Below are 22,895 nucleotides of genomic sequence, written 5' to 3'. Positions count from 1 at the left end.
GAGATTGCAGAGGTAGAGAGGGGGCGAGGCCATGGAGGGATTTGAAAACAAGGATGAGAATTTTGAAATCAAGGCGTTGCTTAACCAGGAGCCAATGTAGGTCGGTGAGCACAGGGGTGATGGGTGAACAGGACTTGGTGTGCGTTAGGTCACGGGCAGCCGAGTTTTGGATGACCTCAAGTTTACGTAGGGTAGAACGTGGGAGGCCAACCAGCAGTGCATTAGAATAGTCAAGTCTAGAGGTAACAAAGGCATGGATGAGGGTTTCAGCAGTGGATGAGCTGAGGCAAGGGCGGAGATTGGTGATGTTACGGAGGTAGAAATAGGCGATCTTAGTTATGCCGTGGATATGTGGTCAGAAGATCATTTCAGCGTCAAATATGACACCAAGGTGAATACACTGCAAAAATACATCATTGGTTGTAAAGTGCTTTGAAATCCTGAGGTTGTGAACGGCACTCTATAAATGCAAGTCTTTCTTTAAAACAATCACACAGTTGCACGTGCTTAAATAGGTTTGCAATCTGTTTCACTCTTTCAACCATTAATCTCATTCCAAACATTTTTGCTGATCGCCCTGTTCATAGCTCTGTACAAATTAAGTAATGACTTTAATCTTGGTGTCAGGGACCATAAATTGTGGAAAGGGTGGGAAGAAAGACAGAACAGTTGGGATAAGATGGAAGCAAAAAGAGGATGGCAAGGGGGGCAGTAAAAGACATGAAGAAATTCAATCAACCAACAGCCCTGTTAAAATGATTCATGGCCTCCGTGACATCCTAAATTTGTGGGTCCAGATTTGCCGATATAATGTAAATATGCCATTGGTAGACTAGCTGCAATTGTTTACTTCAAATCTACAAATGGATTTTTAGGGCTTCTGGATACTAACTTGTCCAAAAGCACTGGTGTAGGATCAAGTTAATGTTATATCTTAGACAGAAAATGTTATTTGCCAACTCAAAATATTGCTGTATTTTTAACAACTGAGCCCTGTTTGGACATGGTGTGTCCAGCTACCTTTCAGTACCTTTCCAAAGTGACCATTCTTAACATGTGAGCCTAGATAGTGAGTTTCAACAGGCTAGTTGCCCATGGAAGGCATCACAGTTGAGGTTGTATCTATTAACACAGGTGTGCTTTGCATCAGGGATCATTTATAGTGATGAGGAATGGGAACCTAGGTTAATTTTCACTTTCCTAGCCCACTTGCAGTTAGATCAATCATCATCACAGCTGAGATTAGCTAACTCAGCACAAACCAAGGATTAAGGCAGGGGCCTTAAATGGTCTATATGGCTCAGTTCATGTGCACTATAAATGTTTGAAAACCCATAAATGCCAGACCAATTTAATGGCCTAGCGCTTCCAGTACTGATTTCAAAACCAGTCAGTCATGTATTGGGTTCCAAACAATGACCATTGCACAAATCGTACACAGGCAAAATGTTTAATCAGTTGGGGGCAGTTTGTTATGAGCTATTGAAATGCTTTGTCAAAGAATTGGTGTTGCTGCTGTTCCAACAGCCTGACGTGCCATGCCTGGACTTTCAAATGCTTTATTGAGTTACAATAGTGTCTGCAAGCACTGAAAGTTGGAGCTCTATGATGTTATTGAATATCAGCCTTTCAGTCATCACTGTGCTAGGATTGACAGCACTACTGAGAACACATTCAGGGTTTTGTTTGCAGTACAAATAATGATCCACACCGCCAGCGAGCTGTTGTGACCATGTCATGTGCTGCTTAGGTTTATGTAAATAAATTGCCTACAGTGTAGTCCAGAATGAATCAAACTTCCTGATTGTTTCAAATGGAAACATGAGGCCTTTCATAATTAATTTGGTTTTTGGGCCAAACATTGGAGAATATTAGAGTTTCAAGTTGTGTTGTATTATTAAAAGTTTTTATGGTGTCAGCAATGTTATTATTGCTGATGTCGTAAAAGAATTTGCTGCAAGGTCGTAGTAAAAATGTTCCGCTAGTTTCATTATCCTTCCTGTAGTAAAAAGCAAAAGGAAAAGTGGATATGATGTTTGTTTTATGAATAAATAAAACCAACAAGTAATGAGGTCACAGGTGATGGTGAAAGCCTTAAAATCAATATTGGGATAAACTTAACGTCTTATTGTTCCCCATTTTGTATTTTCTTTCTCTCACAAATATTATCTACTCCCCTGAAGGTATTGATACCTTGCTTGGATATGGTTCCACAGATCCTCCTAGTCACCCTTGGCACCTCGCCCAAGTGACCATTCTTCACATGTGAGTCAAGGCAGAAACTGAGAGTAGGCTATTCATCATGGTAGGCATCACAGTGAAGCACGACTGTCTCACATGATGTCCACACACAGGCACTTCTAGCTGAGGTTAGTCGATAGAAGTCAGGAGCAGGGCCCCTGCTCTATTGTTCCCTCCTTAATACAGGGGCACTGGGAGCAATTGTAGCACCCCTACACCTGTCCGAGCTGAAATCAGCTAATTTGGTTCAAACCGGAGACCTTTCTGGCCTATATCGCTCAGTATCACATGAGGCAATGTATTTATTAAATAAGTACTGTATTGCTCTTTTTTAATATATTGATTTTGCAATGTATTAATCATTTATTTTCCTGCAGTTTAAGATATAGCAAGATGGCCATTCTTCATGTGCTATCCTAGACAGCGACTGTCAGCTGGCTATTCTAGCATAGGTGGGGGTTGGGGTGGGGGACACACTTTACAGCAACAATCATTGGATAGCAATCAGGAATATGAACTGGCTATTTTCTCTCCTCCCTAACAAGAGGACCTGAGCCCAACTGCAAAGCCCTTGCAACTGCTTTGGTTGATATTCACAAACTCAGGACAGACCATGGATTTAATTTGGGATCTTTCTCTTCTGAATGCTTCACTGACAATGGCTTTACCTCTCAGTCACTGGGGGAGCCCTCACTCTGCTTATTTAACTACAAGAATGAAGTAAACTACAAACAGATGGTCATGGGAACACTGTGAATATGTGACACAGCAGTACATAGTAACTGTGTAACTATGCTCTATCAATACAAAGCTGGCAGCATTACAGAGGTGTTCTAAAGAAGAAAAAATACACAGAAGTTCTGAAGAAGTGTTTTTGTTGTGTCTGTATTGCCAAGTATGGGCTAAATGGTGCTCAGGTTCGATGAAGTACACACGACTTTCATGTTCAACAGGGACTATCAATTGTGAAGAGGTGAAAGCCTGGTATTCAATATAATACAATATTCATGCAGCTCAATGGTGAAGTTGCAAATTACTTATCTGATATCTTTTTAATCACACCTCAAGCTAGTCACAAACTGTGCCAGTACATTTACCCCTGAATTTGGTGTTAGTGCAGACCTGGTATTATTTGTACTTCCTACAGTGTAAACCCGAAAGAACAGAATTCCAAATTTTATTGAAGTCTTAATCAAACAGATATAACATTAAGAAATTAATATGTAGAATCCTTCTGAAATTTGCTTGGTACTCTTCCAAAACCCAGTGCTATCAATGTGGTTTTACGTGGGGTGTGTCTTGCTGTTATGAGCATAGAAATGAAAGGAAATGCTCGAACAGGCTGACTGATACTGAATAAAAATGTCATGCACTTCGTTATCAAGGATTATTACAGGCTCTCACAGGTATCTCATTTCCACAGATCACCCCCACGGCCAAGTCCCGGTAGCCTCCACTACTCAGATGAGGATGTCAGCACAAAATACAATGACCTAATCCCAGCAGAGAGCAGCAGCCTGACCGAGAAACCCTCTGAAATATCAGACTCTCAGGTAAGCATCAATCTTTACCCAAGATTGCTGGCGTATTCTTGGAAGTGTATAACACTGATTCATACTGCACCCAATGTTACAGTCAGGCTTTCTCCCAATACCTTAACTTGTGTTCACATCAGTAAGGCAGTTTCCATAAGCAGAACAAGTGTTCTATGGATCAAAACCTATGTGGCATGAATGACAGTGTATGTACTAAGACAGCCAATTACCCCTTGACTGTAGAATGTCAGAGATCACATAGGAGGCTCATAATGTTCTCCTGTTTGCTCAAAAAAATATATAGTGCTATCCGATGAATAGGCTAGAACTAACAGTTAAATTTACTTTTAAGAATCCGTTACACACACAGAGATACAATACTAGAGAAACTGTTTCAAAATTCTTGTAGTATTTTCAGTAGCTTCTGACTGAGTCTTTGTTGGACATTACCTTAGAGATGACCTCATCATCTGGTTGAGACAGTGTGAAACATGTAAGTGGGAATCACATAGCTCTTCAATTGTATTACTTTCTTTAATTTGATGTTGCAGTAGGTTCAATTAGTGGTCAAACAATTTCTTCTCAATGGTCAGACTCTTAAGATATAACCAATTTAAACTCTCAAGTAAATACGGTATGAACTGTCCTCCCTTGACCACTCAATGGTCTGCTTGTTTTTCGCACCTGACTGTAAATGAAACCATGACTTTATGATTGTCATGACCTGGAGGTAATATATAAAATTCCTATTGTCCATCAAATGATCAGTAACTTGATTAGCTTTAATTCAACGGGTACTATGACCACCTATTTCCACCTCCGTAATATCGCCTGACTCCGCCCTTACCTCAGCTCATCCGCTGCTGAAACCCTCATCCATGCCTTTGTTACCTCTAGACTTGACTATCCCAACACACTCCTGGCTGGCCTCCCACAGTCTACCCTATGTAAACTTGAGGTCATCCAAAACTCGGCTGCCCGAGTCTTAACTCGCACCAAGTCCCATTGGCCCATCACCCCTGTGCTCACTGACCTACATTGGCTCCTGGTTAAGCAACACCTTGATTTCAAAATTCTCATCCTTGTTTTCAAATCCCCCCAAGGCCTCACCCCTCCCTATCTCTGTAATCTCCTTCAGCCCCACAACCCCCCGAGATATCTGCACTCCTCTAATTCTGCCCTCTTTGAGCATCTCTGATTATAATTGCTCAACCATTGGTGGCCGTGCCTTCTGTTGCCTAGGCCCTAAGCTCTGGAATTCCCTGCCTAAACCTCTCCGCCTCGGTACCTCTCTTTCCTCCTTTAAAACACTCCTTAAAACCTACCTCTTTCACCAAGCTTTTAGTCACCTGCCCTAATTTATCCTTATGTGGCACTGTGTCAAATTTTTTGTCTTATAATACTCCTGTGCAGCACTTTGGGACATTCTACTATGTTAAAGATGCTATATAAATACAAGTTGTTGTTGTTGATGATTTGGCCCAGACAACCCATCTGTGATTCTCTTGCACAAATACAATGAGCCTCCTTTAGAGATATTGCTGGCTAAAGCCAATTTTTAGAAACACATTTGCCCTGTCTATCCAAAGTCATACAAGAATATAATGCAGAAACCTCTCAAATTCCTACACCCAAACCATTAAAAATATTGGCCCAGAAATTAGGTTCGGGGGCTTGCCGCGCGTGCAAGCCCCCGATGTGCACTTACACTGCACGCTGGCCATTCTGCTCCCGGGACGCTTGGAATTCCTTTTTTCAGTTGATTACTCCCGGGCAGTGTCTGACGTCACGCCGCCCAGGAGTGCAGCCAGCGCGAAGCCTCGAGCACGGAGTCTAAGTTAGACACGCCCCTTGAGGTCTCCTTACTATAGGCCACGCCCCCAATTTTTAACACAAGCTGAAAAGCAATTTCACATGCAGAGCAGCATTTTAAATAATTTTTTTGTATTTTTATTAATCTTTAGCTAACTTTTATAAAGTTTTAAATACTTTTACATTATTTTGAAGAATGTAAAGTAGTTTTAAACAGAATTAAAGCGTAGTTATTTTGATGAGCCGGCTGGGATCACGTGGGCACTGGGCAACCAATGGGAGGTTGCAAAAGTTCATTCATGAGTTTGATAGTAAGAACTGTCAAACTCATGAAAACTCAGGGCGCCCAAAACAGCACTTAAACTACAAATAAAAGTTTTAAAAAATCCCAATAAATAAATGAACTATGAATAACTGTAAAAAAACTATTTTAAACAATTAATCAAATTTTTGAAAAATATAATTTTTTAACAAATCGGGTCAAAAAATACACTTACCTTACTGTAAATTCTTTAAAAATAATAAACCTGTTGAAAAAAAATTCTAAATTGTATTAATAGACCACTTACCTGTAAAACTAAGTACTTACGTCTGGTTTTTTCAAGCGTAAAAACCGGAGGCCTTTACGCACGGGCAACTCTTTACAAAAAATGGAATTTCAGCGCACACGCGCTGCCTGATACGTCGCACGCGTTCCGCCTCTTAACCCCTTGGTTCAGAGGACAGGAAATGCCGGTTTTCAGCGCATGCGCTGTACATCCTGAAAACCGGCACTTCCATCGGGCCCACGCGTGAGTACCCCTTCTGTACTCATGCGTTGGGACCCGAATTACTGGGCCAATGTTTAGTATTGTTGAATCAAATAGTCTTGAATACAGGTTTCCCCAACAACCTCCTCCCAGCTTTATGATTGATTGTCAATATGTTTCTGAGGTACCAGCTCATTGGTAAATGGTATGGAATGGGAACACAGTGTATGGAATGGGAACACAGTGTATGGAATGGGAACACACCAAACCAGGAAGGTCCCAGGCTTGGCTCTTGGTACGAGTTGAATTAGGCAGCCTCCGCCAGATTAGCAGCAGGAATGCTACAAAAGGCCTTAGCATTGACAGGGTTATAAGAGACAGAATCTACCAAATGTTTTGCTTCTAACCCCTGCTGGAAATTTATGGACATTGGGTAAGAACAAGAACAAGATTCATCTGTGTTGGCCCCATAGCTGAATCATCTCTGACAGTCAATGTCCAAAATCACACTGGAAAAAAATGGCAACGTTTCAGAGGATTGCCACCAGCTGTAGAACAGCACTTCAACATGAGTTGCTGATTTTAAGGAAGGAATGGTAAAGGAACAAAATTGAAGGTGTGATATAATCAGATTTTATTTGCATTTTTCCCCTAGAAATGGAGCTGTCCTCTGTACATTATTTTTCATTCCAGTAAATAGCCCAAGTCTATAAGTACTCTGAAGTCATGAATTTCAACCTGCTCAATTTGAGTGTCAATTCTGGTCAGTCTGCAGTTAGGATAAATATACAAAAGGTGAGCAACCAGATCTTCTGTGGCTCTCCGATTGCCTCACTGAGTGAATTTATCCAGTGAGTAGCTCGGCCTGAAAGACCAGAAAAGTGTCAAGTTTGATCTCTGCTCTGCATTGAGTTAGTTGATCTTAGCTCAGCAGTGGTAGGGACACTATAATAGACCTCAGTGCCCCTGGGTAGAATTATTATTTCAATCAGTGTTCCTGTTCTTGATTGCTGTCCAGTACTTTTGCTGGAAGTCAAATAGCCTATCAAGGCTCACACATGAATAATAGATGCTGGGTGAGGTACCATGGGAGCCTGTGAATGCATAACCCAGAAAGGAGTCGACACTTTCAAGAGAGGAGGCAAGGGCACAAAATTAGGAAGAAAAATAAAATGACAGATTTTCCAAATCTTTCTAATGAGCCTAAATGTTAAATTATGGCTAAAGAATAAAGGTAATAAATCACATTGTAGAATTGGCACAACTTTCTATTAAGAAGGTATTAAGTAGATTTTCCACTGATTTAAAGTCAATGGGAAGAAAACCTGTGGCTTGTAGAAAAAATTTCAATTTAGTATTCTGATGAAGATGTAAATTTGCATCCTTCAGTAGAGTCTAATTTGTGAGAAACTGTACCTAGTTCCATTAGAATTCATCTAACATCCACCACTGCTTTTGATGTTCCTGTTGATTACCATTTCAAACACACAGCACCCTTTCAAATCAGGATTTATGAAATGAGAAGAAAAGATCTTATATTTCTGGTCCACGCATAATCTAAATCTTGTGCTAACATTAACTTACATACCACCGTTTGAACCATCGAAATGTGTAATGAAATTACTTACACTGAAAATTACCATTTGCTTTAATTTCAGCATAAAGATACCTGTACTGATTCTGATCAGACTTATGTTACTCTCTCTACCTGTCTCAGTCTATCTATCTGCTGCCTGAAGCAATTGTCATATCTAGACACCATAAGTAGTTTAAAATTGTTATTCGGCTATCAACTGGGCTCACTTATGGAAAAAAGGAGGGTCAGGTAATATATGTATTCTGCAAAAATGCCTGAAAGAAACTTACGCCCATTGATGATGAGCTATTCATTGATAAGTGGAAGATAAAATCATTTAAAGAATGAGGAAGAACAACTAAATCCTGTCCTTCAGCAGGATGGATGGAAACTAATTCAATTTACTCAACAAGCATACATGAGTTTCAGTATCTACCAAGGCTGGAATTCAGGTAAACCAGCCTCTGGGTTGAAAGTCCAGGCATTTTTTTTCCTATAAACCTTGAAGGCAGGCTGCATAACTTTCATTAACTACTAACTGACATTCAGTTGGTGTTAGAATGTATTGTGATGTTATGCTGGACTTAACAACAAGCAGCATGAGAGTATGAGTGTATAAGTATGGCCTTGGTTAATAATTATGAAGAAAAGGATAAAGAATAAAAATTGTTCAATAGAGATAATGGTCTCGCAGCTGTACAGTAGATTGTAGCTGAGAAACAGCTGCAGTTTTATCCTTCAATTCAATTAACTCATCCTCATTGCTAATTACTGGGTCCCACTTGTCCATTGGGGTTTTAGTTTGTCCCAATGGCCTCGGTTCCGAGGGACTGCCTAAGCAGGAGGAAGAAGATTAAAAATGATTAATGGATATCTTGGAGTGAATTACAAAGCTGTAATTTAATTATGGAAAGATTCATATTATGCCAAAGATTTTCAGAAGTAAAGTTCAAGTGGTTTATAACCATTAACTGAATACCAGGATAACATGACAGCCTTGAACATGTCCTTGTGTTTGCTATTCTTAATTAAATGCATGGTTTATTTTTTGTTCTCCTCTAATTTTTCTTCTGATTTTACTGAGATACTGTCCTACAGACACCATTGGTATGTCATTCAAGTGGTCATTCTTCACATAAGACCTTTGATAGTGCATTTCTGTAGGCTGTTTGACTGCAGGGGATACATGACACACTTCAGTGGGATTACTGGGTCCCACGAAGGAGTGGAAGTTAGTTATCCCTGTGAGATTACTACTGCAGGTTTCTTGGGAACGAATATCCATTATTTATCAATTCTGTGTTCAGTAAATATTACAGAGAAGATAAATCCCAGGGGTGCAGCACAGACCAGAGATAGAACCTGCTACTAGTGTGATCTGTATGGCCAAATGCCACAACACATGATACCTTTACCAACTAAGCCACAAGGGACTCCCATGTTTTTCAATGTAAGATTTTTATCGTCTTTTTCACACATTTTCATAGCAGCAGCTGCAGTCTGTATGCTCCATGCTGTTGATATGTGCCGACGCTTTCAAAGGATATTTATACCTGTGAGATTATGACTGCAGGTTTCCTGAGAACTAATTTCCATCATTTGGAAATTCTGTGTTCAGTTTATATTACAGAGAGGATAACTGCCTACAATTGTTCAACACAGCAGTTCTTTCAAATTTCTGAAAGATCCATAACTGTGAGTGATTAATATACATCTTTCAACAGAATGTTCGTTGATCTCAAGATAGATATTCTGTATATTTCTTGAACTTGTTTATGCCTTAATTTGTTAAAGCATTTAAAAATTCTAAATATGTGTCAGCATAATTTTTAAACAGGTACCAATATATATAGTTCTGTTTCATGAGGTGATTGCAACAGTACATCATATTCTACATTTGTTAACCATTAACCATTTGGGTGGTGAAATTATCAACAATGCTGATAGTCTAAGAATTAGCATTTAACAAGCCTTTCAGTGAAGATAAATAATACGGTCCAGTTTTTAAATTTGGATGCAGTGCTGGATGAAGTTCAGATGAGTGAAGACAAATATTTTAGGTTATTAATGATTTGAACTTGAGCTTCAGACAGCTGAACCTCCTGTGAGATTAAAAGCTGCCAGCTTTTTAGAAGAAAAAATCTGAAGGGGCGGCTAGAAATTACAAGGAAGAATCAATAATGGAAGCTTAAGCTGTTCCCCTATTGGGTGAATTCTCTAATCACATGGGAATGTATCAACTATAGAACCAGTGAAAAACTTGAAAGGACAAGCCAAACTGATCAATTATTTAAAGTTACATTTCATTCAATTTAAATTTTGGGATATAATACCATAATGAGAACTTCCTAGTAAGAACATCAAATCAATGAATGAGTTCACCTTGACTGAATCTCTTTGCATCCAGATGTTCATAGTTTCTATCAAATAAGAGCTGGAAAAGGAACTACCACTAAGATATTATGAAGATGTACTGACCTGACACATGCAGTTCAACATTTTTTCAAAATAAACTTTTGAAAATCTTTTTGTCATATTACATTCAAGCCCGCTTTTAGTATTAAAACAGCTATAATAAACAGTGTACAAATTCCCAATGATTTTCTATGTCAATCGATATGGCATAAATGATTTTAGGTCATAGACTTGCATGATTTTTAGCACTGCTGGGAAAGCTGGCCCTATGCCACAGTTATCCAACACTAACGAGCATTCACTACATCCCACATCCAAGAAAACTTTTTTTAAACAGAAAACATATTGAGCAATGAATAAAGAAAAGCATCTGAAGCATTCATTACTAAAATGAAACCAACCATTTTCTGGATATGAATTCTGAGCTTTGCAAAGAGACACAAGTATATTTGTGTAACAGGCAAGAACAATATTGTTGCTTTCTTCTAAGCAGTTCCTGCTTTAAAAATAGTTATCCTTTATTTTGCTGATTGCACCCAATGGTAGCACCAAGTTGTCCCAGGGTAGCAGCAGTACAGTAGTTCTCTCTGCCAAAAAATGTACCTCATATCTAGCCTTAGAAGGGTTCCTCCAACTACACAAGTGTGTATGTTTTTCATTTCCCACACCAGTCATCCTTGCGGCCTCGCCGAGTGCCATTGTCAATTTGTGCCAAGTTATGGGCAGTTTGTACAGTGAACTCACATCCACCGGCTTGAGACTATGCAACATAGAAACATAGAAGATAGGAGCAGGAGTAGGCCATTCGGCCCTTCGAGCCTGCTCCGCCATTCAATGAGATCATGGCTGATCATCCAAATTCAGTACCCTGTCCCTGCCTTCTCCCCATATCCCTTGATCCCTTTAACCTTAAGAAATATATCCAACTCTTTTTTGAATATATTTAATGAACTGGCCTCCACCGCCCTCTGTGGCAGAGAATTCCACAGGTTCACCACTCTCTGGGTGAAGAAATTCCTCCTCATTTCAGTCCTGAATGGCTTACCCCTTATCCTTAGACTATGACCCTGGTTCTGGACTCCCCGGCCATCATAAACATCCTTCCTGCATCTAGTCTGTCCAGGCCTGACAGAATTTTATAAGTTTCGATGAGATCCCCTCTCAATCTTCTAAACTCCAGTGAGTATAAGCCCAATCGACACAATCTCTCCTCATACGTCATTTCTGCCATCCCAGGTATCAGCCTGGTGAATCTTCGCTGCACTCCTTCCATGGCAAGAACATCCTTCCTCAGGTAAGGCAACCAAAACTGCACACAATACTCAAGGTGCGGTCTCACCAAGGCCCTGTACAACTGTAGCAAGACATCCTTGTTCCTGTACTCGAACCCTCTTGCTACAAAGGCCAACATACCATTTGCCTTCTTAACCGCCTGCTGCACCTGCATGCTTACCTTCAGCGACTGGTGCACAAGAACACCCAGGTCTCTTTGTACTTCCCCTTCTCCCAATCTATTGCCATTCAAATAATAATCTGCCTTCCTGTTTTTGCCACCAAAGTGGATAACCTCACATTTATCCACATTATAGTGCATTTGCCATGTTTCTGCCCAATCACCCAATCTGTCCAAATCGTACTGGAGTTTCACGACATCCTCCTCACAGCTTACCCTCCCACCCAGCTTTGTGTCGTCTGCTGTTACAGTAGATAGTCCTTGAACTCCTCCAACTCAAGCAAAAAAGGCCCAATAAATTGTCGCAGGCCTTTAAGGCCTGTAGTATTACATGATCGCCCATTGACTAATGAGTGAGCTGCCAATCCCAAACATGACTTGTGCTAGCAGCTCACCTACAATATGAACATTAGGCTGAGCCCAGAAACTCAGCTAGGCTCAGTAATCATGAACTCAAGCAGGTGGCTGCCTCCCATCAATTGCAATACCTTAAATGAAAATTGGCCTTAGTGATGTGCTAAAAATAGCCAATAGTGTTGCAATCAAAATTAAAATTTGCAGACAACACCAAATTGGGTGGGGTTTAATACAGGGCACTGCAACAAAATACAGGAAAACATTAGTAAACTTGCAGAATGGGCATGTAATTGGCAAATGAACTTCAACATAGATAAGTGTGAGGTAGTACATTTTGGTAGGAAGAATAAGGAGGCCACATACTCCTGGGAAAATAAGGCCTAGAAATTCAGTATAGCCACGTTTGGGGCGCTACAGCATGGCGTTCGCTAACTTTTGCGCCTGGCGCAACTTAGCGCCATCTTTGCTGATATTCAGTTGCATCGCCCCAAGAGGTTGCTGCTGCGCTAAAGCAGGCGATGCACGACTATCATTAGGCGCTAAGCCGGCGATCCGGGACGCAAACACCGAAGGTGGGCGCAGCGCAGGTGCGGCGAGTTGCTCATTGAGGCCAGACAGTCAGGCGCCGGTCAGCACTTAAAGGGGGAGGGTGGAATTGCTTGGCTGCCACGCCCTGCACACTGCAGCCCTAAGGGAAGGCCTGAACACTGCTTCTGGAACAGCTCCATGCCCAGGAGAATGGAGAAGGCCAGGGAGAGAGCGTAGCACTTCGGCGAGGGTGACCTGAGGCTGCTGGTTGGCGCAGTGGACCGCAGGCGCCATATCCTCTTCCCTGAGGGTGGCAGGAGGCCGCTGCCCGCCGAATATCGGAAAGCATGGAGGAATGTGGCAAACAGGGTCATGTCCAACAGCGTGGTTGGCAGGAAACCAACCCAGTGCCGGAAAAAATTCAACGACCTCACTCGGGTTGTCAGGGTGAGTACCCTTTCCAGTATCCTCCTCATCCCTGCATGTGCACCTCACTTTATGGCCAAACAGGTCTGAAAGCCCTAATGGCCAGCCCTCATCCAGCAGCTATGGGACTGTCATGAAAAGCACTTGCGCAATCAGGACTTTAGACACTGTCAGGGCTATTCTACCATGGGAGGCAGTGCGGGCAAGATCAGGGCTTGACACTGTCAGGGCTAATCGAACATGGGAGGCAGTGTGGGCAAGATCAGGGCTTGACACTGTACTTAGAGGCGGTCCTTTCTCTTGCAGGCCAAGCTGGCGCATAACAGAAGACAGCAGCGACAGACCGGGGGAGGCCGGCCTGACCTGAAACAGCTGAGCGACCTCGAGCAGCGAGTGGAGCGGATCATGGCAGGCCGGCTGAGTGGCCCCGTCGCCACTGGAGATGCTGACCCTGTTCTGGGCACCAATGGTAAGGTCATCACCTTTTTGACCTCTCCCTTTCCACTTGCGCCTCACACCAGCATCCTTTGCCATTATCGAATCAATGCAGTGCACAGCAGCACTCATGCCTCCCTCGCTGCCGCCCTGTCCTCACTCTAAAGCAACTCTTGTGCCTCCCTGCTTTCAGATGGTGACTTGCCAGGTGAGGAGGCGGCCCCTCAAGCTGGCACTGTGTCCGAGTCAGACATAGAGGAGGAGGAAGAGGAAGCCAGCCCATCAGGGACAACCTCAGCCGAGGCAGCCCATGGCCATGATGGTGACACGTCTTCCCTGGAGGGGAGCAGGGGGGAAGGGTCGGAGGATAGTGAAGCTCCGGGGACCAGCGGGCTGCAGCAACGCGGGAGGGGTGTGGAAGCTCGGCAGCCTTCTCCCCGGAGGGTGAGAGCGGCCTCCAGTCCTGCTATGGTGAGCGCAGAGGAGGTGCGGCTCCTAGCGGAAATGGGCGCCCAGGCTGAGCGCAGGCACACTGAGCTCATGGCTGCAGTGGCAAGGATGCCTGACTCCATAGAGTCACTGGCAAGGAGTGTGCAGGAACTCGGGGCAACACAGGCCAGGAGTCTGCAGGACGTCGCGGCAGCACAGGCCAGGAGTCTGCAACAATTCAGTGCAGCACAGGCCAGGAGTCTGCAACAATTCAGTGCAGCACAGGCCAGGAGTCTGCAGGACATCGCGGCAGCACAGGCTAGGAGTCAGCAGGACTTCACTGCTTCACAGGCGGCTTCTAGCCAAGTGCTCAGTCGTGCCGTGCATTCACTGGCTGCTGTCATGCAGACACAGACCAGGGCCACACGGGCACTAACTGCTGCCACACTCACTAGATCGGCCAGGCATCGCCGGGGCACTCGCTGTGCTGCAGCAGCCCAGCAGTCTGTGCCTCAGCAGATTGCTGCGCATGCTGAAGTGCTGGCCCGTGCGCGTGCCAATGTCTCAGCCAACCAGGGAGTGCCTATGATCTGTCAGGTTGGCAGCATTCCTGCAGCCAACACTGTCACTCCTCCATTGCAGCTGCCACCAGCTGTTGGACAGACTGCTGCCGCCCAAGCAGAGTTGGAGCAGTCAGCAGCCGGCCCCTCCAGGCCCAGAGCTGGTCCAGGCCGACCCCCAAGAGCATCTGCCGTCTCACCATCTGACCCTCAGCAGCCTTCCCCCAGCCTTGCTGCAGCCACTGGGGTCCCATTGAGGAGGAGCTGCAGGGCGGGTAGGGGCCAGTCACGGAAGCGAAACGGATCACCCTCGCAGGGGAAAAAGTAGAAGATGTGGCCAAATGTTTTGTTTTACTTATAAAAGCCGAGACTGGTGTATTTGTTTCATATTTAAAGGCCGAGACTGGTGTATTTGTTTCATATTTAAAGGCCGAGACTGGTGTATTTGTGTTTTTGCGGGGGGTTTCTCTCCATTAGTTTGTCATGTGGGAAGGGCACAGAGGTATCATAGTAAAAAAATTTCTTAAATCGCACTGTCAATGCTTTCATTTGGAAGTCCTGGTTGCCCTGCTTGGCTGAGGGATTGTGGAGCGGCTACATTCATCTGCCATTGGCACAAGCCATTCCCTGAGAGGGGGCCTAGAACCGACTTGCAATAAGCCGCCGACGGGCGGCCCTTGCACTTTCTGCCTCCCTCCTGTGCTGGTCCTCCTCCTCCTCCTCTGGTGGTCCTCCAATGTCTGCTGGCAGTGGCTGAGTCCTGCAGATAGCCAGGTTGTGCAGCATGCAGCACACGACAACGAAATGGGAGACTCGCTCAGGCGAGTACTGTAGGGCTCCCCCGGAACGATCCAGACAGCGGAACCGTTGCTTCAGCACGCCGATTGTTTGCTCAATGATGTTCCTGGTTGCTTGATGGCTCTCATTGTATCCCTCTTCAGCAGCGGTGCTGGGCGCACGGAGCGGGGTCATCAGCCAGGTGCACAAAGGATAGCCTTTGTCCCCGAGAAGCCATCCTTGTGGGTGAGGCTGGGCCTCGAACGTGTCTGCCACAGAAGTCTGGCGCAGGATGAAGGCATCATGGCTGCTGCCTGGAAAGCGGGCATTGACAGCTAGGATGAGCTGCCTGTGGTCACACACCAACTGCACGTTGAGCGAATGGTAGCCCTTCCGGTTGCGGTAATCCTCGGCATTCTCTAGAGGTGCCCGCAAAGCCACATGCGTGCAGTCAATGGCGCCCTGCACCATGGGGAAGCCCGCTAATGCTGCAAAGCCCATTGCACGCTGTTGCTGCTTGTCAACGGTCATGGGGAAGGAGATGAACTGACGTCTCCTTCTGAAAAGGGCATTGGTCACCTGGCGGATGCAGCAATGTACCGCAAACTGGGAGATGTTGGAAATGTCCCCAGTAGCGGATTGGAAGGAGCCGGTGGCATAGAAGTTGAGAGCCACCGTCGCCTTCACTGCCACCGACAGAGACGTCCTGCTCCTCAGCTGTGGCTACAGATCTCCGCGAAGCAGGTGGCAGATCTCAGTGACCACCGCCCTTCTGAATCGCAGCCTCCGAACACACTGCTTCTCAGACATGTTCCGATATGAGAACTGCTGGCGGTATACCCTGGGTGGGTAAGGCCTCCTTTGCTGACGCCTGTTGCCCCTTCTCCGTCTGGCCATGACTGGCACTCTCTCACGGCGTCTCTGAGCCCTTTGAATGCAATGGAGAAGCCCAACGTTTCCACCCATTGCAGCCCCCATTATATGCTTCCAATCAATGCTATGACTCTGAAGTTCAAGACAAGTGCAAAGCTGTGGCCTGAAGCCACAAGTACCTGTGCGAGTGTTGAGCCAAACCAGAAAGCTCTCTACCTTTGTCTCTCTCCAAAGATCCGTCTCTCACAAAGAAGGAGTGGTGCAAAATGCTGCCATTTATACTGCAGGAGGAGTCCCCTTTAATTAGCGCCCCCCGCGCCCCGCAGCGACTGGGAACCGTTCCCCTCTACCAGTCGCTAGGGGCACCAGGCGCACAATAGGCCGGCGCCACTGAATTTCCGGTTTGGGGCGCACAAAGGGTGTTGCACCATGAAATGACGTCAGGATCTGAGCACAAAGGTTTTGCGCCGCCGCTAAATCTTAACTGAAGTTCGCGAGAGGCGCAGATCGCGCTGCGCCCGGGCGCTAGCCGCTTAGCACCCCACTTCTCCTCCTCCTAAGGCGCTAGCGGCTGGCGCAAACAACTGAATTTCTAGGCCTAAGTGCTTAAATGGGATAGGGGAGCAGAGGGATCTGGGTGTTACATGAATCACATGGGAATGCATCAGATATAGAACCAGTGAAAAACAAAGCTCTGGGGTTCATTTCTAGAGGGATAGAATTGAAAAGCAGAGAAGTTATGTTAAACCTGTATAGGTCCTTGGTTAGACCACACTTGGAGTATTGTGAACTGTTCTGGTCTCCATATTATAAAAAGGATATAGAGGCACTGGAGAAGGTGTAAAAAAGATTTACTAGAATGATACCAGAACTGAGAGGTTATACCTATCAGGAATGATTGAACAGGCTGGGGCTCTTTTCTCTAGAAAAGAGAAGACTGAGGAGTGACCTGATAGAGGTCTTTAAGATTATGAAAGGGTTTGATAGGGTAGACATAGGGAAGATGTTTCCACTTGCGGAGGAGACCAGAACTAAGGTCCATAAATATAAGATAGTCACTAATAAATCCAATAGGGAATTCAGGAGAAACTTCTTTACCCAGAGAGTGATTAGAATGTGGAACGTGCTACCACAAGGAGTAGTTGAGGCGACTTGCATAGATGCATTTAAGGGGAATCTAGATAAACACATGAAGGAGAAAGGAATAAAATGATATGTTGATTGGATTAGATGAAGAAGGGCAGGCGGAGGCTCGTGTGGAACATAAACACCGGCATGGACCTGTTGGGCCGAATGGCCTGTTTCTGTGCTATAAATACTATGTAATACTACGTAAATCTGGTTGACTTCATTGGGAGTAGGTGATTATCTGTAACCACGGAACAGCCTGATTAATCACTCATCCTCATTTCTAATTAAACATTCGTTGCATTTTAACTCATTTCCTAAGACATCATTTGGCATTGTTCCATTATAGACTCTGGTGTAAAGGAAATGTTGAAAGGTAGTGCTGTTGCAGTTGCTTAGCTTTGGCACAGGCTGTAGCAAGTCAGGATATTGTGGTGTCAAGGCAGCTGTTCTTGCAAGGTTTGTCATTAAGTCTGTTGTGAACAAGAGAAATACCTGCTCATGTGACTCACACTGATGTTCTTATTAAACTATGTTGGCCATTATTTTAAGTATGTGTTGCAATGGAAGGGGGGGGAACATGACAGTCTGTTTCGTTTCAACTTGTTTATTGATTTGACAAACAAACTAAAACAGAACACTGGTCAAAATGATCCTTCCTCTCAGCAAATTTTTGTCAGTTCTCCACTGCTGCTGGAATCTGTCCATATTCACTCCCATTTTGTCACTCAATCTCACATGTCCAGTGCAAGAGCAATATCCAAAAACCTATCCACACGGCCTTCTTACAAAAGCAAAATACTGCGAATGCTGGAAATCTGAAATAAAAACAGAACATGCTGGAAATACTCAGCAGGTCAGGCAGCATCTGTGGAGAGAGAAACAGAGTTAACGTTTCAGGTCAATGACCCTTCGTCAGAAGGGCCTTCTTGTTTCCTTTTTACAATGGCCCAGAAATTCGGGTCGGGGGCTTCCCACGGGTGTAAGCCCCCGACCTGCACTTACCTTGTGCGCCGGCAGTTGAGCTGTAGGGCCCCGTGGAATTCCGCTCCGGGGCCTGCTCCAACTGTGCTTGCGTGTCCCAGGGGCGTAGTTAGTGTGATGCATCCCCTGGGATCACGTGAGCCATGGGCAGCCAATCAGAGGAGGGAAAAGCCCATTCATAAGATTGACAGGAAGACCTGTCTAAACGTATGAATATACAGGCCCCAAAATAACAGTAAACCTTTAAATAATTTTTTTTTTAAATCACACTTTTTAAATAAACTATAAATTACATTAAATAACTATTTTAAACAATAATTTAAATTTTTGAAAAAATAATTTTATAAATAAACGGGGCTAAAAATAAACTTACCTTGCTTTAAAGTATTTAAAAATAATAAGCCTGTGGAAAAAATGTTTTAATTTTAATTAATTGACCACTTACCTTTTAAAATGCAGGCCTTACGCCTGGTTTTTACATTTCTAAAATCTAAAGACTTACATTTTTTTTACAGGTTTTTCCGTGAGGGTAAGTTCAAAGCGCACGTGCAGACTCCCGCGCGCACGCGTTCGACCTCTGAACCCCTTCGTTCAGAGGAACGGAAGTGCCGGTTTCCCGCGCATGCGCAGTGCATGCAAGAAACCGGCACTTCCATTGGGTCCACGCGTGAGTACCCCGTGCGTACTCACGCGTTGGGACCCGAATTTCTGGGCCATTATCTATAGTTCACATAGTAGTGCAATATAAGCCCTCTCTGGGGAGCTCACCAGTGCAGACTTCTGAAAATCACATGGAGCCACATGTTTGCACTCGTGAAGTTCACTTCAGTTAACCCTTTCCACATCTCTCTAGCTTGAGGGTGTATTATTTTATAGAATAAAACTTTGGCAAAATAATGTGATGTATTACTCTGAAGATATCTTGACATGAAGTAGTTTGATCAGTGTAGTCCAACTAAAAAAACAAATGTCATTTACAGTGAACAATCCCAAACAACACAGGCCTCAAGTGTGTTAGTTTAAACATCAAGGATGAGGGCTGTGTTTTTAAAGGGTTTCTGAGTGTTTGGAATCTGTGTTCAGATCCTGCATTCAATTACTCAGCAATACATTTAAAGCAGAGTCTGTAAACTGTGGAGTAGGCTCGAGTCAGTGGTTTGGAGAGAAACAGACATTGCATTCAAAGCTCACAATGACTTGTGTCATTATGCCTAGAGTACTGAATATCTATTGTAGCATTATAGCATACTGTAGAGACATTTTGTGCTGTAAATAATTTGATTTATTCTTCAACCACCGAATCTTTCTTTTAAGTTTACGATACATCAACATGTTGGATTAGATTTAAAATGACAAAACCATTTTAAGTAAATCTTTTAATTTCCAGCCCTTAGTTTGATACCCTTCTGTCTTGAAGGCAGGTGTAGAGTTCCCTGGTTGACAGCCGTATTCTATTACCTCACCCAAGGCTTGCTTCTAGACAGTAAATGTTGCTCGGCAATTTGACTATTCAAATAACAACCAATCCTGATCCTGTCCTCATTTGACTTCAACACACATGCAGTGTTCAGTATAGATCACAGGATAATGATCACGAGCAGGAACCTTGGGTGATTTTTTTTCTTCTTGCTCTCTAACTTGATGCACCAGGATACATTTTCTGGAGCTCAACAGAGCTTCACTAACTGCATGGGTCAGCTGATGTCCTGCACCCAATTTTCCAATGATCATTTACTGTGCCAGAAAATAGGATAACAATGCAGTTGTAGCATCTCTACTGCCATCCGAAATGAGAGTAGTTCATAGTTCATTTAGCACAGACAACATATCAAACCTGAAGCTCAGTTGGTAACACCCTCGCCTCTGAGTCAGAAGGTTGTGGGTTCAATCCCCACCCCACAGACTTGAGCACAAAATCTAGGTTGACAGTCAGTTCAATACTGAGGGCTCGCCGCACTGTCGGATGTGTCGTCTTTCGGATGAGACTGCCTTCTCAGGTGGACGTAAAAGATTCCATGGCACTATTCGAAGAAGAGCAGGGGACTTCTCCCCGGCGTCCTGGCCAATGTTTATCCCTCAAGCAACATCACTAAAAAAGCAGTTTATCTGGTCATTATCACATTGCTGTTTGAGGGACCTTGGCTGCCGCGTTTCCTACATTACAACAGTGACTAGGCTTCATTGAGTCAGCCTGAGGTCATGAAAGGTGCTATATAAATGCAAGACTCTCTATCGCTCCTTTTAAATTTAGTTTAATATCATATTAAAAACACCCATACATATTTGAAAGCGACAATGTTTCAAATAAGTGGAAATGGTGTGAACATTGTTAAAAGTTTATTTCTGTGCCCTATTGTATTATTTTCTCCCTCATTTAGATTTTCCACAAAAGTTACAACATCATGCCCCATTTCCTGCTTGAGAAGGCAAGCAACATGTTCACAAGTCAGTGTCAGCCCTGGGGCTCACTGGCATTAGGAGGTTTCCTCCCTCCCTTTGGGCAAGTACTCAATTGGCCCAAATGAAGTCACAATTCACCATGTATTGGTGAACGGGGGCAACCTCGGTGGTGCAGAGGTTACCTCCTGCGACTGAGGTTTGCCTCCAGCTCAGACTGATGGGATCAAAGTCTCTCTCTCTCGCTCTGCTGGCTGTGAAGGTTCTAATAAGTACAGTACAACAGCATAAAATTGCCCACAATTTACTACAAGTTAGCATAAAAAGTGGCATTCTTGCTGAGTAACGTTACAAATATAGCTGGAACGCTTGTTGGGGCAGGTTTAAGTCAAATTTGTTCTGTAACTGGTTGTAATATATCTGACATCACAATTTTCAATGGGTTTCCAAAGAGTAAACATGTTCCATACCTTTTAGACAAGCACAATAACTTGTTTGGCACAGTGCTTATATTTTGTACTTATACAAGCTACATTTGGGGATATCTGCTTTGAACAACCCATTTATTGAAGTCCACAGGTGCTTACACATTCTGGTCTTAAACTTGAAAACAATATCCATCTTAAATATGAGCTGTGCCACACCAAAGTTATCTGAAAATGGCAATGAATGATGATATGGTAATTTTCAGTTTTAACTGTCCTAAAAGAGAAATGGAAATCTAATACAAAAGCAAAATACTGTGGATACTGGAAATCTGAAATAAAAACAGAAAATGCTGGAAATGCTCAGCAGGTCAGGCAGCATCTGTGGAGAGAGAAACCAGAGTTAACATTTCAGGTCGATGACCTTTCATCAGTTCTGGAAAAAGATAGAGATATAACAGATTTTAAGCAAGTGCAGAGACAGGAAAAGGGGGAGGGGAGGAAAGATCAAAAGGGAAGGTCTGTGATAGGGTGAAAGGCAGGAACATAAGAACATAAGAAATAGGAGCAGGAGTAGGCCATTTGGCCCCTCGAGCCTGCTCAGCCATTTAATGAGATCATGGCTGGTCTGATCTTGGGCTCAGCTCCATTTCCCTGCCCGCTCCCCATAACCCTTCACTCCCTTATTGTTCAAAAATCTGTCTATCTCCACCTTAAATATATTAAATGACCCAGCCTCCACAGCTCTCTGGGGCAGAGAATTCCACAGATTTACAACCCTCTGAGAGAAACAAGAGAGATTAAATGACAAAAGGTATGATTGTACAAGACAAAAGGAGATGGTAATGGGACAAGTAAAGAAACAAAGGATGGGCCTAGAAGAGGTGTAAATGGAAATAGCAGAATCATCAACAGTTGCGATCTGGAAAAAATGGGGCCAGAGGTTATAATCTGAAATTGTTGAACTCCCATGTTGAGTCCAGAAGGCTGTAAAGTGCCTAATCAAAAGATGAGGTTCCTCGAGCTTATGTTGAGCTTCGTTGGAACAGCGTAGGAGGCCGAGGACAGAGAGGTTAAAGTTGGAGTGGAGCGGAGAACTAAAATGACAGGCGACCATCCACTTTTGTTCTTTCCACCCCTCCCCCTTTTCCTGTCGCTGCATTTGCTTAAAATCTGTTATATCTCTAACTTTTTCCAGTTCTGATGAAAGGTCATCGACCTGAAACGTTAACTCTGTTTCTCTCTCCACAGATGCTGCCTGACCTGCTGAGTATTTCCAGCATTTTCTGGAAATCTAATAGATCCTTTTCTGATCCAGGATTTTATAACAGATATTATGGTATTTGTCACCTTAGCATAAAAAATGGAACCAAACTTGTGTAAGTAACTTTATTGTAATATCGACCCTCGGAACAATAATTCCCAGGTTGACTTCACAGTTTCTACTTCTAACTCCAGGCTGTCCTTTTCTTGCAAAGTCCAGAGCCTCAACCTAGCAGTTCTTAATTCTACTGATCTACATAGTCAACCAACAGCAAAAAGGCACTTCTGGGCATTTGCAATAAATTGTTCATCGCTCTTCCCACTAACTTATTTTTTGTTGCTGAATGTATTGTTTTATCTTAACTCACTAGGAATATTTTTTCCGAGCTTTAAAAAATTGAGAAAAATCTTTTAATAACTCAGTCATGTTAAAACTAATCCCATGATTTACAGAAACTAAAAAACTAAAATCTCTGTGCAACTGTAGCCACTAAAAGCCTGTGTCTAAAGTTAAAATACTTAAGCAGTCACC

At 43.6% G+C, this 22,895-nt stretch overlaps 1 protein-coding gene and 1 long non-coding RNA gene across 8 annotated transcripts in view; one reads left to right on the top strand and one right to left on the bottom strand.

The window, feature by feature from the left end:
• LOC147102800 (uncharacterized) overlaps window positions 1–22,895 on the bottom strand; it is a 105,982-nt gene that overhangs the window by 30,867 nt on the left and 52,220 nt on the right. The window lies entirely within an intron of this gene.
• The window catches only part of sdk2b (sidekick cell adhesion molecule 2b), a 1,061,066-nt gene that overhangs the window by 994,421 nt on the left and 43,750 nt on the right, over window positions 1–22,895 (top strand). For all 7 annotated transcript variants that reach the window (XM_085963616.1, XM_085963614.1, XM_085963610.1 and 4 more), the window contains one exon: window positions 3,665–3,794. In XM_085963616.1, coding sequence (XP_085819742.1) covers window positions 3,665–3,794 — 130 coding nt within the window. The remainder of the gene's footprint in view (window positions 1–3,664; window positions 3,795–22,895) is intronic.

This window comes from Somniosus microcephalus, chromosome 21, assembly GCF_052327205.1.
Source record: "Somniosus microcephalus isolate GS21.2 chromosome 21, FLI_Smic_1.0, whole genome shotgun sequence".
NCBI lineage: Eukaryota > Metazoa > Chordata > Chondrichthyes > Squaliformes > Somniosidae > Somniosus > Somniosus microcephalus.
Note: the sequence above shows the minus strand (reverse complement) of the source record. Positions and strands in the feature narration are given on the sequence as shown.